The sequence below is a fragment of the Zingiber officinale genome, chromosome 1B (genome assembly GCF_018446385.1).
Source record: "Zingiber officinale cultivar Zhangliang chromosome 1B, Zo_v1.1, whole genome shotgun sequence".
Taxonomy (NCBI): domain Eukaryota; kingdom Viridiplantae; phylum Streptophyta; class Magnoliopsida; order Zingiberales; family Zingiberaceae; genus Zingiber; species Zingiber officinale.
The window spans coordinates 6,714,363-6,728,962 of record NC_055986.1 but is presented as its reverse complement, the minus strand read 5'-3'; the positions used below and the strand labels follow the sequence as shown (position 1 = coordinate 6,728,962).

General features: G+C 41.7%; 1 protein-coding gene across 1 annotated transcript; it reads left to right on the top strand.

Annotated features, from left to right (window-relative positions):
- Window positions 1-7,215: 7,215 nt before the first annotated feature.
- Window positions 7,216-8,969, top strand: LOC122023453 (glycerol-3-phosphate acyltransferase 1-like). The gene is made up of 4 exons (XM_042581601.1): window positions 7,216-7,404; window positions 7,486-7,566; window positions 7,643-8,239; window positions 8,802-8,969. Exons 1-4 carry the CDS (start codon window positions 7,216-7,218, stop codon window positions 8,967-8,969), a joined length of 1,035 nt encoding a protein of 344 aa, XP_042437535.1.
- Window positions 8,970-14,600: the final 5,631 nt, after the last annotated feature.

Below are 14,600 nucleotides of genomic sequence, written 5' to 3'. Positions count from 1 at the left end.
GACTTTATTGTCCACCTTGTTACTGGTGATGTTTGCTGATACCAAAGTACACAACTCCTTATGTAGGGAATCGTAGTGACTTCAGGTCTAAGGACTATTTATACCAATAGTCACATGAGAATGTTTATGACACTCATATAATGATCCATGAAACATTCTCATGGCGGGTCATTCAGTATATATTCTCTAATATATACCCATGTGTTAACCTGATATCTCATATCCATGACTTGTGAGATCAAGTCATCCGTTGGCCTACATGCTAGTCTCAACGCATTAATATTGTCCTTGTATATTAATGCTCAACTAGGAACAGTTAAGAGTAGTGTTCTCTACAATATCTCACTATACTGTAGATAAGAACTTACTACCTAAGGACATTATACTTATCAATTGACACTGAATTGAAATAAATATAATAACCAACTTTACCTTTTATTAATAATGATATATGATACAAAATGAGCCCTTTACAATCACCTCATAATTGGTACTAGGGCTAATACTAACACGATCCACACCTAACTAGCCTAGGTATGAAGCTCATTTGATTCTTCCTTTGATGCTAACTGATCTATCTCTCTCTCTCTCTCTCTCTCTCTCTTGTAGCCGAAGTCATGATGCAAGCGCGTGTGGCTGGCAAGGCGAAGCTCAAGGACGCCGCGATCAATGCGGTAGCCGTTGAAGAATTGGTGAGCCAAGGCCTATAGCCGGTTGGCTCCCATGAAGATCCACTCAGCGTGAGCGAGGAGATGCTCATTATGGTAGGTGAAGGTGAACCTAGCCATGCACTGAGCGAGGGAGTCGCCACGAGCTCACAGCTTCCCTCTAGGCGATGCCTGATCATCCCGGTGGAGGAGCCATCAAGCTCGACCTCCTCTGGTATGCGACTAAACAGGCGCAAGAGGCGCCGAGCAGAGCCCTCACCGCGCTCTGCTACTTTGGGGGCCCAGTCTGCCGAGCGGGTCGAGACTTCGACCCCTACTCCCCTCCTAGAGGTTGCAACGGCTACATCGTTTGATTGGACGCATTCTCTAACTGAGCAGCCACAAGGGACTCTCGCTGCTCCGCCAGTGGCTTTCATGCCACCACCTTCGAAGTCGTCGAAGGTAAAAAAGTCCGGCATCCGTTCGGCATCTGCCTCCCGACCATCCGACCAGGCGACTTTGGCGCAATCGACCCCGAGTGGCCAGTGCCATATCACGGCAATCCTCCACCTACCTTCCCACTGAAGAATACAGTGAGCCGAGAACTGGATCTCGAGGCCCCGAGTACCAAATTGTCATGCAGGGGCCGCTCGCCAAAATCTGGGAGGACGCTCGAGCCCGCACAACAATGATGTCACCGGGTGCTCTCGCGAATAGACACACCCAGATGTCCACTGGGGTAAGCTTCATCTACATTTGCATACTTCACTTCCGATCGACACTTATGTTTGTTTGTTGTCCGTAGTACTGTGTGGAGAGCTTGGCCATGTGCCATAGGCTTGCCTTTTTGGAAGAGGAGGTGAAGCAGCTGAAGGCGTCGAGCGGCCAACCCTCCGCCACTCAGGAACAAACAGCCGCTGAGGTGGCTAGACTTCAAGCTGCTCTGGAGAAGAGCGACAAATTGCTTGAGGCCAAATGGCCAAGAGCACCGGGCAGGATACTATGCTAGAGCGGCTCAATAAACAAGTCACCATCTTTGACAATAAGATCGAGTTGGCGAATGCGCAAAAGAACCGAGCCATCGCTGACCTCGACGAGAAGAATAAAGAGGCTCGAGCCCTCACCCAGAAACTGAAAGAGGCCAAGGACATTTTGATTTCCGAGCGGAACAACCGCTCAGCCGAAGAAACGACCCTCTGCGGCCAGATTGCCTCTAAGGATGTTGTGCTAGCTGCCGCCAAGGACGAGTTGGAGGGATCTCGAGCGGTCTTGAGGATTTATCAGGATACCGAGGGGATTAGATTTGATGCCATGAAGCAAGCATACATTTGCACGGACTCATTCTGTGACAAAGTTGCCGATCGGGCCCTCTAGCTGTTCGATCTGGCAATCGACAGGATGATCAACCAACTTCAAGAAGGAGGCCATTTACCAGCTTCTCTGGCTAGCAACATTATTAGCCGGGACAAGCTCACTGCCTCTCTACCAGACGATGCCTTAGACTATCTTGAGTGAGGCTGAGAGTCCCTGTAATTCTGAAGTTTTGTAAAAAATTTTGAAGTTTAAATGCATGCTCGTCCGTTTGGACGAGCTTTACCTCCTTGCATGTTTTTCGACTTCTGATTATTTACCAAAGCTCTTAACTTCGTTCATAATTTTTCTATTAGCCGACCGACCCCTCTAGTGTTCGGTGTCCTTGATTCCGTAATCTCCCTCTTGACCCTGGGAGTATGTTAAAGAACAATGCCGAATAGTCATTATATTTTGAAGACTGTAGCTCGGGTTCACGGTTGGCTATTCATTGAAAACTACTCAACCTCGAATGAGGGAGACAAGAAATCCCGTATGCTGGTTTAAGACCAGAAAAAACCACTCAACCCCGAACAGAGGAGATAAGTGCTCTAATAAGCTGGCCCATCGGTGAAGCTCGCTCGACCCCGAACGACCAGCATGAGAGTTTCTAACGCCGAGCTCGTGGCGTAAATACAACTTAAACCCATCCGATTGGCATGTGAATCTCTAACTCGTAGGTTTATAGTCACCGCTCGACTGTTGATGAAGACTCGGGTTTTAGATCGTCGCTCGACCATTGGTGGGGACAAGAGTTTAACGTCATCGCTCGACAATTTGATATAGACCCACGTTGAACATCGTCGCTCGATGATTTGGTGTAGATCCTGACTGTTGTGATCACGTGCTTAAGGTTACCGCTCGACCATCAATGGAGATGAGGGTTTAAGGTCGCCGCTCGATCGTTGATGGAGATGAGAGTTTAAGGTTGCCACTCGACCGTTGATGGAGACAGGGGTTTAAGGTCGTCGCTCGACCGCTGGTGGAGACAAGAGTTTAACATTGCCACTCTACGATTTGAGGTAGACTCGCGTTTAACGTCGCCACTCGATGATTTAAGGTAGACTCACGTTTAACGTCGCCGCTCGACGGTTGGAGGTAGACTCACGTTTAACGTCACCACTCGACGATTGGATGTAGACCCGCGTTTAACGTCGTCGCTCGACGATTGGTGGAGACAAGAGTTTAACGTCGTCTCTCGACGATTTGAAGTGGTCTCACGATTAACGTCGTCGCTTGACGATCTGATGTGGACATCAATAGTAGACACGCGTTTAAGGTTTCCGCTCGACCGTTGATGGAGGCAAGAGTTTAAGGTCGCCGCTCGACCGTCGGTGGAGACAAGGGTTTAATGTTGCCGCTTGACGGTTTGACGTATACTCAAGTTTAAGGTCGCCGCTCGACCGTTGAGAAAGATGTACTTCAAGAGGCTTCTACTTTTTTATTCAAAATTTTCCCTGCACTCGAGAGACATACAAGAAATACAGTACATAGTATTCACTCGCACACCTCTCATCCAACCCTGTTGGGTTGAAGATGGTTCGCACTCGATGGCCTCTCAAGCTGCCTTCACTCTTCGTCCTACAAATAGTAGACACCCAAACAGAGCTTTTGCACGACCTTGAACGGTCCTGCCCATGGTGCCTCGAGCTTGGTGACGTCACCGATCGGCTTCACTTTCTTCCAGACGAGGTCGCTGACTTAGAAGGACCTCGGGATCACTTGCAGGTTGTAGTTCTATTTCATCCGTTGCCGGTACGCCGTTAGCCAAACTGCGACTTTTGCCAATGCTTCGTCCACCAAGTTGAGCTCCATCAGCCTTCGTTCGGCGTTCCCTTCGTCGTAAAGCTGCACCCGATCGGATTCTACTCCGACCTCCACGGGGACAACTGCTTCACTATCGTACACCAACTGGAATGGGGTTACGCCGGTCGCCTCCTTCAGAGTCGTGCGGAGAGCCCATAACATACTGGGGAGCTCATCGACCCAGCTGCCTCCCATGTGGTTGAGCCGACACTACAACAAAATCGCTCATAGACATCGGTTTTCCACCGGTGTCTATTTGATTTTCGACCGATGTCTATGAAGCCGATGTTAAAAGTCTGCCATTTTAGACATCGGGTTAAAACCGGTGTAGTATCACTTAACGACACCGGTCTTCGAATCGGTTATTAACTGGTGTAGTATCACTTAACGACACCGTTTCATCAACGGTGTAAAACCGATGTAATATTGTATGTTAATAACACCAGTTTTGGCAGCGGTAAATGACCGATGTAATATTACTTTATAACACCGGTTTTACATCGGTGGAAAACCGATGTAATATGTATATTTTTTAACAGCACAGATTTGATTTTAAAACCGACAATAACAAAAAAAAATACACAAATATTCACAAATTGTACAAATATTCATCATTCAATAATATCCATAAAATACACAAATATTCACAAATTATATAAATAATCTTCTTACAACAATATCCATAAAATACCCAAACATTCTTTTTACATCAAAAGCTAGCTAATAGATATCAAAATCAAGGTAGAACATTCTTTTAACACATCAAGGTAGAACCGCACTTCAAATGTAATCTAGCATGCATTCAGCCCACTCGAACCGCACTTCATCAATTTCAACTCTGGAGTACTTGAGATTTGTAAACTGTAAAAACACATAAATCCACCATATGTCAAATAACTAAAACAAATGTGTGCATGTATCAAATAAAATAGAATACTGAGTTTTTAAAGGCTGCTGTGGAAGATAACGAATATAACAGTGAAGGAAGTATAGAAGAACAAAGAAAATGTTCATAGTTAACAAGCAAATGAAGAGATATACTATTTATTGTACTACCTCTGATGCCATCTTCCAAATCTCATAAGCAAGAATGCAACTGTGCCCTTTGTATACACATGGCTAATAGACATAATACAATAAGGAGCAAAAGCTATAAAATTCACCATCAATGAAGCAGGCAAACACAAGGTGGGTTGATATGCAGTGAATCAAAAGGCAACTGTGCCCTTTTTTTGTGGCTTTCATCTTTCCCAGATAATTCCTTCAGTGATTTTTGCTGCTAACTTGGTTTATGTTTTTTCACATCTTTGTATTAGCGGAATGGATTAAGATTATAAAACCCTCTTACATTTCTTTTGCAGTTGGTTGATTTTGAGAGATGGAAAATTATTTTCTCAGAATTTAAGAAAAGTGCTGGTTACTTCAGCAGAGTCTCTCTTCCAGAATATAATGTTCCTCGAGAGCAACAAGAAATGGAAATTCAAGCTAACATCTTTGCTTTTGGAGTAGTTTTACTGGAAATAATCAGTGGAAGACCTCCATATTGCAAGGAAAGAGGGTGTCTGATAAATTGGGTAAGATGCATATTTGAAAATATTTGATACTCAAAAACAGCATAAGCTTCTTGTAACAGATACTGAGGGCATAAACCCAAATTTGTTCTTATTTCCTACAAACTTCCGATAATCATTTGTTCCATGTAGTTTAGAAGCTTAATTCTCAACAAGCCCTCTAATCAGTTCATACAATAGTCAGGGTAAGTTAAAGGTTGTATTACCTCTATTTAGCTACCTTATCACATCCCAACTGAGGAAATCATAGCCTCGCTGCAAATCACAAGTTTCTTTCAACATTATCTTCCCTTTGGAGATTCATTAGTTGGAAAAGACATAACATTGTTTGCCCTTTGGGTTTGCTAGTCTCAAGATATATCCTTCTTGATCCAACAGTTTGTGATTCATATTAGTAGATTCATGCTATATATCCACGGCTCATTGTTCTTCTATGTTATACAGGCCACAAAGTATCTTCAAAACCCACAAGAGATAAGTAAACTAGTAGACTGAACTGAAAAACACAAAGTCAGAAGACCTCGCGGGTTACAGTTAGCCATGTGCATGAAGATGGGGGTCTAAAAGTGTATATCTGGTTAAGTAGGGTCATACTTGATGGTAGATGTACAAAAAAAAATTGGTTCTCAAAATTCAGAAAATACACTTAAACAATAAAAAAAAAAACTTAGTTTAGAGTCACAAAATGAACCTTTTGCTATGAAACAGGAGCCCAACATTTAAACAATCAAAATAAGGATTAGTATTGATTACCCATTTATCTTAATAGGTTAGGTTAAATTCGAGTATCAATCCTTTAATCCTAAGGTTACCATTTAAGATAGCTTATCCAGCCACTCTACTCACTGCATCTCCTAATCTCTATTTCCTTTCTTCTTAGGCAATCATTTAGTCTCCAACTAGTATATGATTTGTAACAAAAGCATAGCATTCGGTTTGTATAAAAAAAAAAATTGTAACAAAAGCATAGCATCCGGTTTGTATCAAAAAATCATAGCAAGCACGAGTTTGTAAATCACGAATAAGTATTGGCAACATAATAGGCAATGAATGAGCCATATTGGAATTCAAGCAGGACAAATTGAACTTGAGATTAAGTATTGCATAAAGAAAGAATTGGATTTACCATAGCCTTCCATAGAGATAATTTGTAAATCACCACCAAAATAGCGAGCATAGAGACGACTAATTGGAAGCCCATAACCATAACCAGCCATAATTACTCCATCTGAGCTTCCTTCATCGTTTTCCTCGAGTGGATTTTTAGCAGTGCTATAGAGATATGTGAAAATCTTTGGAAGACCACTTCTTGGTATGCCACCCCCTTCATCTGATATCTGAAATAATTGATAGCATATCAAGATCAGTATTCCAAAGCTAGAAAAACTAGATGATTGATATGTAACAAGAAATTCCTCGAACCATGAGTATTAACAAACAGAGAAATGCCATAAGATATAATTTAATGATATTAAGAAGAAGATAAATTACAAAAATTAGAAAATTTTTGCATTTATCCGGGTGTTATACTTGTATCAACAGCAGATGCTGATATACATGTTGGCAGTAAAAGATTTTCAACAGGCTCTGACGTATTCTTGTATGCAAATGAGAAGGAACATACCTGGTCCACAGTAGCAAGTTGAAAGAAATAATCAGATAAGTCATAATATACAATATCATCAAAAAATTATTTATACAGTAAGGATGTGAACCTCAAACAAAAAGAAAGTTATAATCATATTACTCTGAAACGAGAGGATTGGTTATACTAATTCCTCCTCCTCGCGCTCTCCCCTACCTTGTGTCTCTTGGGGAAGCACGAGTTTGGGATGATGATCATGGCCTTCGTGACCTTCTGCGGGCTGAGGACGGGGGACCTGAGGCTGATCACTAGGACTGTGCTGCCGAAAATTTTCTTGGAGAACCTCCATCTGCATGCATGCGAGGTGCTGAAAGGGAGGCGAGCTGTTGTGCTCACCACCTTGCCGAGGCTCATGGTGGAGGGATTCTTGAAGGAGTACTTAGAGGTGGGGTAGGTGGTGGGGGCGGAGCTGCAGGTGGTGAAGGGCTGCTACTTCACGGGGGTCATCTCTTGGCCTGACAAACAGAGAGCTCTCAGGGACATGGTCAAGGCCGGTTCGGCCATTGTGAACCTCTCCAATGTTCACCACCACCAACTCTCGGCCAAGGTTGGACCTGCATTTCTTTCGATTCCACGTTAGTCGATCAAAGATATGAGTTAAAAGTGATTGTTTTATTTTTCAGGAAATTTATGTCGTGAGAGAGGAGGAATCAAGGAGTGAGAGCAGCAAAATGCCGAGAAACAAGTACCCGAAGCAACTTGTGTTCCATGACGGAAGACTGGCTTTTCTCCCGACGCCATGCGAGATGATGGCGTTCTTCATGTGGATACCCGTGGCAATCCCTTTGGCCGTGTTCAGGATCGCGATGGGGATCGTTTTCCCTTATAAAATATCCATCTTCATCGCCGCCGTCACCGGAATCCGATTCCGGAGGGCCGGAGATGGGAAAGCGAACGGGGAGAAGAAGGGGGTGGTGTACGTGTGCACGCACCGGACGCTGTTGGACCCGGTGATGCTGTGCTCGGCGCTGGAGAGGACGGTGCCGGCCGTGAAGTACAGCCTGAGCCGGGTGTCGGAGGTGTTGGCGCCGATGCGGACTGTGCGGCTGACCCGGGACAGGGGACGAGACGCGGCGACGATGCGGCGGCTGCTGGCGGTGGAGGGGGGCCTGGCAGTGTGCCCGGAGGGGACGACGAGCAGGGAGCCGTACCTGCTGCGGTTCAGCCCGCTGTTCGCGGAGGTGGCGGAGGAGGTGGTATCGGTGGCTCTGGACGCGCAGGTGGGAATGCTGTACGCTACCAAGGCCTCCTCTTCTCAACCAAATGGAGGAGTTGGAGGAGATGCGGTGTGGTTGGACGGAGAAGCAAGTTCGTCGTGTCTTGATCCTGATCGGGAGAGGATCTAGGAAGGGGGGAAGAGGGAGATGTGGTTGAGAGAGATGGTCGGAGGTTTAGGTTTAGGCTGAGAGATATGGTCGGATGGTCGGAGGTTTAGGTTATCGCGAGAGAGATGTCGCGCAGAGGAAGGGCGGGATAAAGATTTAGGTTTGGAGGGAATTCACAATGTGCAGATTTTGGCTTGTGGGGAAAAATTAAAATATTATTTGGGTTCATTAACATCGGATTTTAAAAACCGATGTTAAAATCGGTGTCTATTAACCAAAAAAAGGGCGCTCATAGACATCGCCTAAAAAACCGATGTCTATGAGCTAAAATCTGCGCTCATAGACACCGGTTTTTAGAAAAATTGGTGTAAAATACTCGAAAACATCGGTTTTAGCCTAAAACCGTTGTTGTTCCACTGATGTCTATGAGCGATTTTGTTGTAGTGCGAGTGCGTAGGACTCTGAGAATCTCCCGATTGGCGACTTCGACTTGCCCGTTGCCCTGAGGGTAGGCCATCGAGATGAAGGCTTGTTAGATGCCATAGCCTTCACACCATTCTCCAAGCTTCCGAACGGCGAACTGTCTTCCGTTGTTGGACACGAGTCGGCATGGGATTTCAAATAAACAAATAATGTTTTGCCAAATAAATTTGATGACCATCTACTCGGTGATTCTTGCCAGTGGCTTGACTTCTACCCACTTTGAGAAGTAGTCCACTACGACGAGTAGAAACTTCCGCTAACCGGTCGCCATAGGGAAAGGCTCGACGATGTCTATACCCCATTGGTTGAACGTGCATGATACAGTGGATGCTTTCATTTCCTCAGTCGGTCAGTGCGGCAAGTTGTGATACTTTTGGCAGGATAGGCAGGTGGCCACCGTCTAAGCAGCATCTGTTGGACCGCGTTGGGTCGGCTAGAAGGGGGGTTGAATAGCCCTGCACAAATAAAAATAAAACCCTTCTTGGACTTTCAAAAGAACACTTGCATTAATTAAAGAAAGAACTAAAATGATAGAGGTGTTGGATCGAGACACGCTAGAGGGGGGGGGGGGGTGAATAACGCTCGTGGCTTTCACACTTTTCGAATCATAAAACTATCGAAGTTAAAACGCAACGGAATAAAAAAAACACACAAACACAGGGGATTTTACTTCGTTCGGAGCCTGTGACGACTCCTACTCGAAGGCCCGCGATCCTTGATCGCTTTCCGTGGGCAACAACTATAACTTTGAATAGAGTACAAGTATTGCAAATAAGTACAATAAAAAGAAACACAGTTATACCGACAACAGTATAGAAATCACAAGTTTCGGAGCTCCGGGTCGTCGGTGTCAAGTCGTAGCACTTCCGGGTCGTCGATTTAGCAGCACGTAGTAAGAGGATTACTTAGAATCGGATTCTTGAAGGTGCTACTCGAAACCCCTTTATAAAGGGTGTTCAAGGCGCCTTGAAGGTTATTTAAGGCGCCTCCATGCTGCCAAGTCACCCGTGTGGATCAAGCTTGAACTAGTCGAATTTTATCTGCTCAAGACACCTTATGCCTCATTCAAGGTGCCTTCCAAGGCGCCTTATGACTCCTTCAAGGCGCCTCCAGAGTACTTCGCAGCCAGCTCCAGCTTTGCACCCGAGGCGCCTCCAAGACCCATGGAGGCGCCTCAGACACTGTTCATCCGAGGTTAACTTGTGCTCCTTTGGTCCTGCAACAATGTTAGTCCCAAACACATACCCTGCAAACCAAAGTTAGCACAATACAATAGAAAAATATGATAACAGAGTAATGACAGTCTCCGGACTGTCCGGGTCTGACTTCGGATTTCCGTTCGGAAACCCTAGGTCGACCCGACGCCTACTGTTCACTCTACGGGGAACGCGTCCTCACCTACTCCACTCAGGAGATTTACCTGCTACCAGTGCGATCCTCCAGATCGACTGGACTTTTGCTCAGTACTCGATGCTTCCGGACTTTCTGCTGGACATCCGCTTCCCGGCTAGTCCAGTCTTTCACCTGGTTCGCGACACCAGGACTTTCCACCTACGGTTACCACTCCTAGGACTTTTACCTGAAGCCATCGACCTGCCAAGACTTTCCGCATAAGGTTACCACCCCCTATGACCTAGGGTTACCATCCCCTAGGGTTTTCCCTTTGCCTAATCGCAGCTAGGACTTTCCTGAAATACTTAAGCAGACTTGTTAAATCACAAAATACCTTAACTTTGAATCCTTTTCCATTATCAAAACACGAGTTCGATCGTCAGATGCTTCCCGCACCAACAATCTCCCCCTTTTTGATTATGACAACTCAAATTCAAAGTTAAGTAAACAGATATCAAATAACGAATAGATGAAAACATTTAAAGCAAGCTTAGCAATTTTGCTAAAGTAAACTCTATGAATTTAAAGTATAGCACCAAGTTTAGGCTCCCCCTTTAACATTCATTTTAAATTTGAATTTTATAATTATTTGAGTATTTGAATTTTGAATTTGTAATTGCTGCTACTCTCCCCCTTTGCCATATATCAAAAATAATCAAAATAGTCATTTGATTTTTAAAGAGTGATAGCACTTAACATTTTATAATTTTCTTTTCTTACCTTTTAGCTAAGTGAAATTAAGATCTAAAAGTTAATAAGGGTTGATTTTAAAGGATAATGTTAGCCCTTTGGAACATAGCTAAGCTCTTTGCAAAAACTTAGCTTAATTTTAAACAATACTTATTAAATTTTAGGACAAGGAGGGATTGGAGTAGCTAAAAATTTGGTTTAGGTTATTTATTCAAAGTCAGTTGGTCCTTAAGTCCAAGCATGAGTCAAGTTCAATAGATTTCAAATTATCCAGTTTTACTTTAAGAGGTATCAGAGCCCTAAAGATCAAACATGCTTAACCAGAAAATTGAGTATCCTTTACCAACTGTCTAACCTTTAGCTACTTGCTGATTGCCTAGAGAGCAACAACTTTCACTTGGTTAGTCAAGTTAAGGCAATTTGGACCAGATAGATTTGACTAGAGCTGAAAAACTTGACTTGATTGATGTATATTAGGTGTTTAACGCCCAGACTCATATTGATGCACAGATATAAGAATTCTTGAGTCCAGACTGTACCCTATGCACCTCACGTCATTCTATGTCTTTCAAATACAATCAAGGTATACCTAGGTGTTTGTGAGATGCTCTGGCTTAAATCTAGGAGAACATGATTTCTAGGGGGAAAGCCTAAGTAAAATCCCATTTTTGAAACTTCTAAGAAAAAGGGATTTTAAAATTATTTTTCCTATATTTTTTTAAAACCAATTTAAAAGTTATTTTGAAATTATACTCACAATTTAAAAAAAAAATACATAAATTCTTAATTAAATATAAGGCAGCTAAACATCAGATGACCAACTCCAAGATACAATCCAAAAGATGAGTAAGATAGGCAGATCCAAGAAGTGAATGACATGTCCAGACAGTCTAAAAGATAGAATCAAGCAGGTGGATCGTCAGCTGGAGGATCGACTACCGGCTGCTCGGGTGGCGGCTGAGGCTGTCCTTGATGCCGAATCTCGCCTCGGAGAGATGCGAGACCAGTAGCCATCTCGGATCACATAGATCGAAGGAAGAGATGGCTATCTAGCACAGCTCATCGCGTTTGAGTGGACTGTATCTCGAGCCGAGTGAGTCTGTCCTCGACAGAGAGTGGTGCCGAAGATGAAGGCCCGGCTGATGTGGAGGGTCCGGCAAAGGTGGAAGGATCTGTGAAAAAGTCCTCTGCCAGGAAATCGGGCCACTCCTCATCCGCATCTAGTACGTCCTCGGCCTCTGGAGCACCAGGGGCAGCAACTGGTGGTGGTCGGCCCTTCCAGGCCAGAATCCCCTCGGCAGTGACCTCTGCCCCCGCTAATCTAAGGCTACGCTGACCTAACTCATCATAAATGGTAAGTGGGATGAGTACCCCTCTAGTGATGTCTATCCTAGAGCTGGAGAATATCTGGGTCAGGATATGACAGTAAGACATATGAATCACTCCAGATGTAACTGTACTAGATGCAAGAATGATGTTATGAAACATATGGAGGACTATGTCTATATCTAGGCGCTAGTTGAGGGCGTACAGAAAGAACGAGTGGGATGGTCGCATCTTCGAGACGTCTCGAGATGAGATGGGTAGGATGCATGCTGTCAGGACTCTGTACATAGCATAATCCTGAACACGAAGAAGAGTGGATCTGAAATCGGTCAGGCCCAAGGGTCTCTCCTCTCAAAAAAAATGCATGTAGATGTCATCTAATGTAATGTGGGAATAGGGATCACCAAAAGGTAGCTCCCTACTCGGATAACATAAGAATGTACACTGGGATTCCCTAAGCTCTAAGCTGGTGCGAAGTAGGGAGGGAGTAAACTGAAGGTCAGTACCACCAACTTTGGTGGAATAGGTACTATCATCAACCTTTTCAAGGTTGTGATAGAACTGGGCACATAGGTCTTGGTTGACTGTAGTGGTACAGTCAACCAGTTTATCTAGATGATAGTAGTTTATCATCTGGATTGCCGGTTGACAGTATTGGGATAAAAATTCCCGACCAATATATCTAGACTTAATAGACTCAAAGGTGAACCTAGCGAAGTCTATCCTATGCTGTTCCGAGGGGAATCTAGGGTCCGTGGAAGGGGCCCTAGCTGGCATAGGATCCACAATACGACGCTTCCTATTGTTGACATTATACAAGAAAAAATAGCAAAACTAGCAAAAAATTTAGGAAATAGATGATTGAGAAGAGTTTAGATTATACCTCGGAGGCATAGCTAGGATTGAAGGAGGAAGAGATGGATAGAAGGCGCCTTGGTTGGGAAAAACTCGGGTTGAGGTGTGTTTCAGCAGAACACGAACAGAAGGAAATGCTTCTGTTCGTGGCAAAAGTGAAGAGTGAAGGCGCCTTTAAGGGCTCTTTAGGGCGCCTTTGGAGGCGCCTTAAAGGGTTCCTTAAGGCGCCTTAGATAGGCGGCGGGAAATTTCCCGCCGCTATTGAGGGCGCCTCCCTCGTGTGGGAGGCGCCTTCATTCAGGAGCCACGTGTCTTTTTTATTTATTTATTTATTTTTATTTTTATTTTTTTTAATTAGGTTTAATTAGTTTTAAGTTAACACATATTTTACGTTAATTAAATTTTGACAAAAATAATTTTAAGTTAATTTGTGAAAAATAATTTTAATTAAATTAATTTTGAAAAATAATTTAAGTTAATTAATTTTGAAAATAATTTTAAGTTAATTAATTTGAAAATGATTTTAAATTAATTTTGAAAATAATTTTAAGTTAATTATTTTGAAAATAATTTTAAGTTAATTAATTTTGAAAATGATTTTAAGTTAATTAATTTTGAAAATAATTTAAGTTAATTAATTTTGAAAATAATTTTAAGTTAATTAATTTTGAAAATAATGGAAGTTAATTAATTTTGAGAATAATTTAAAGTTAATTAATTTTGAAAATGATTTTAAGTTAATTAATTTTGAAAATAATTTAAGTTAATTAATTTTGAAAATAATTTTAAGTTAATTAATTTTGAAAATAATTTTAAGTTAATTAGTTTTTAAAATGATTTTAAGTTAATTAAAAAAGAATTTTAAGTTAATTAATTTTGAAAATGATTTTAAGTTAATTAATTTTGAAAATAATTTAAGTTAATTAATTTTGAAAATAATTTTAAATTAATTAATTTTGAAAATAATTTTAAGTTAATTAATTTTGAAAATAATTTAAGTTAATTAATTTTGAAAATAATTTAAGTTAATTAATTTTGAGAATAATTTAAAGTTAATTAATTTTGAAAATGATTTTAAGTTAATTAATTTTGAAAATAATTTTAAATTAATTAATTTTGAAAATGATTTTAAGTTAATTAATTTTGAAAATAATTTAAGTTAATTAATTTTGAGAATAATTTTATGTTAATTAATTTTGAAAATAATTTTAAGTTAATTAATTTTGAAAATAATTTTAAGTTAATTAATTTTGAAAATAATTTAAAGTTAATTAATTTTGAAAATAATTTTAAGTAAATTAATTTTGAAAATAATTTTAAGTTAATTAATTTGGATTAACTTGATTTAAGTTTAAGTCAATTTTAGTTTTAATTTCTTAGTCATCTCACCCGATCTAAATTTTCAATCAGGGAACCCTATAATTGTTGTGAGATGAATTATGGTTGAATTTTAGGGTCGAGTTTAACTTTGTGTTAGATTTAGGTTTAGCTTTGGGTTCAACAAGTAAGG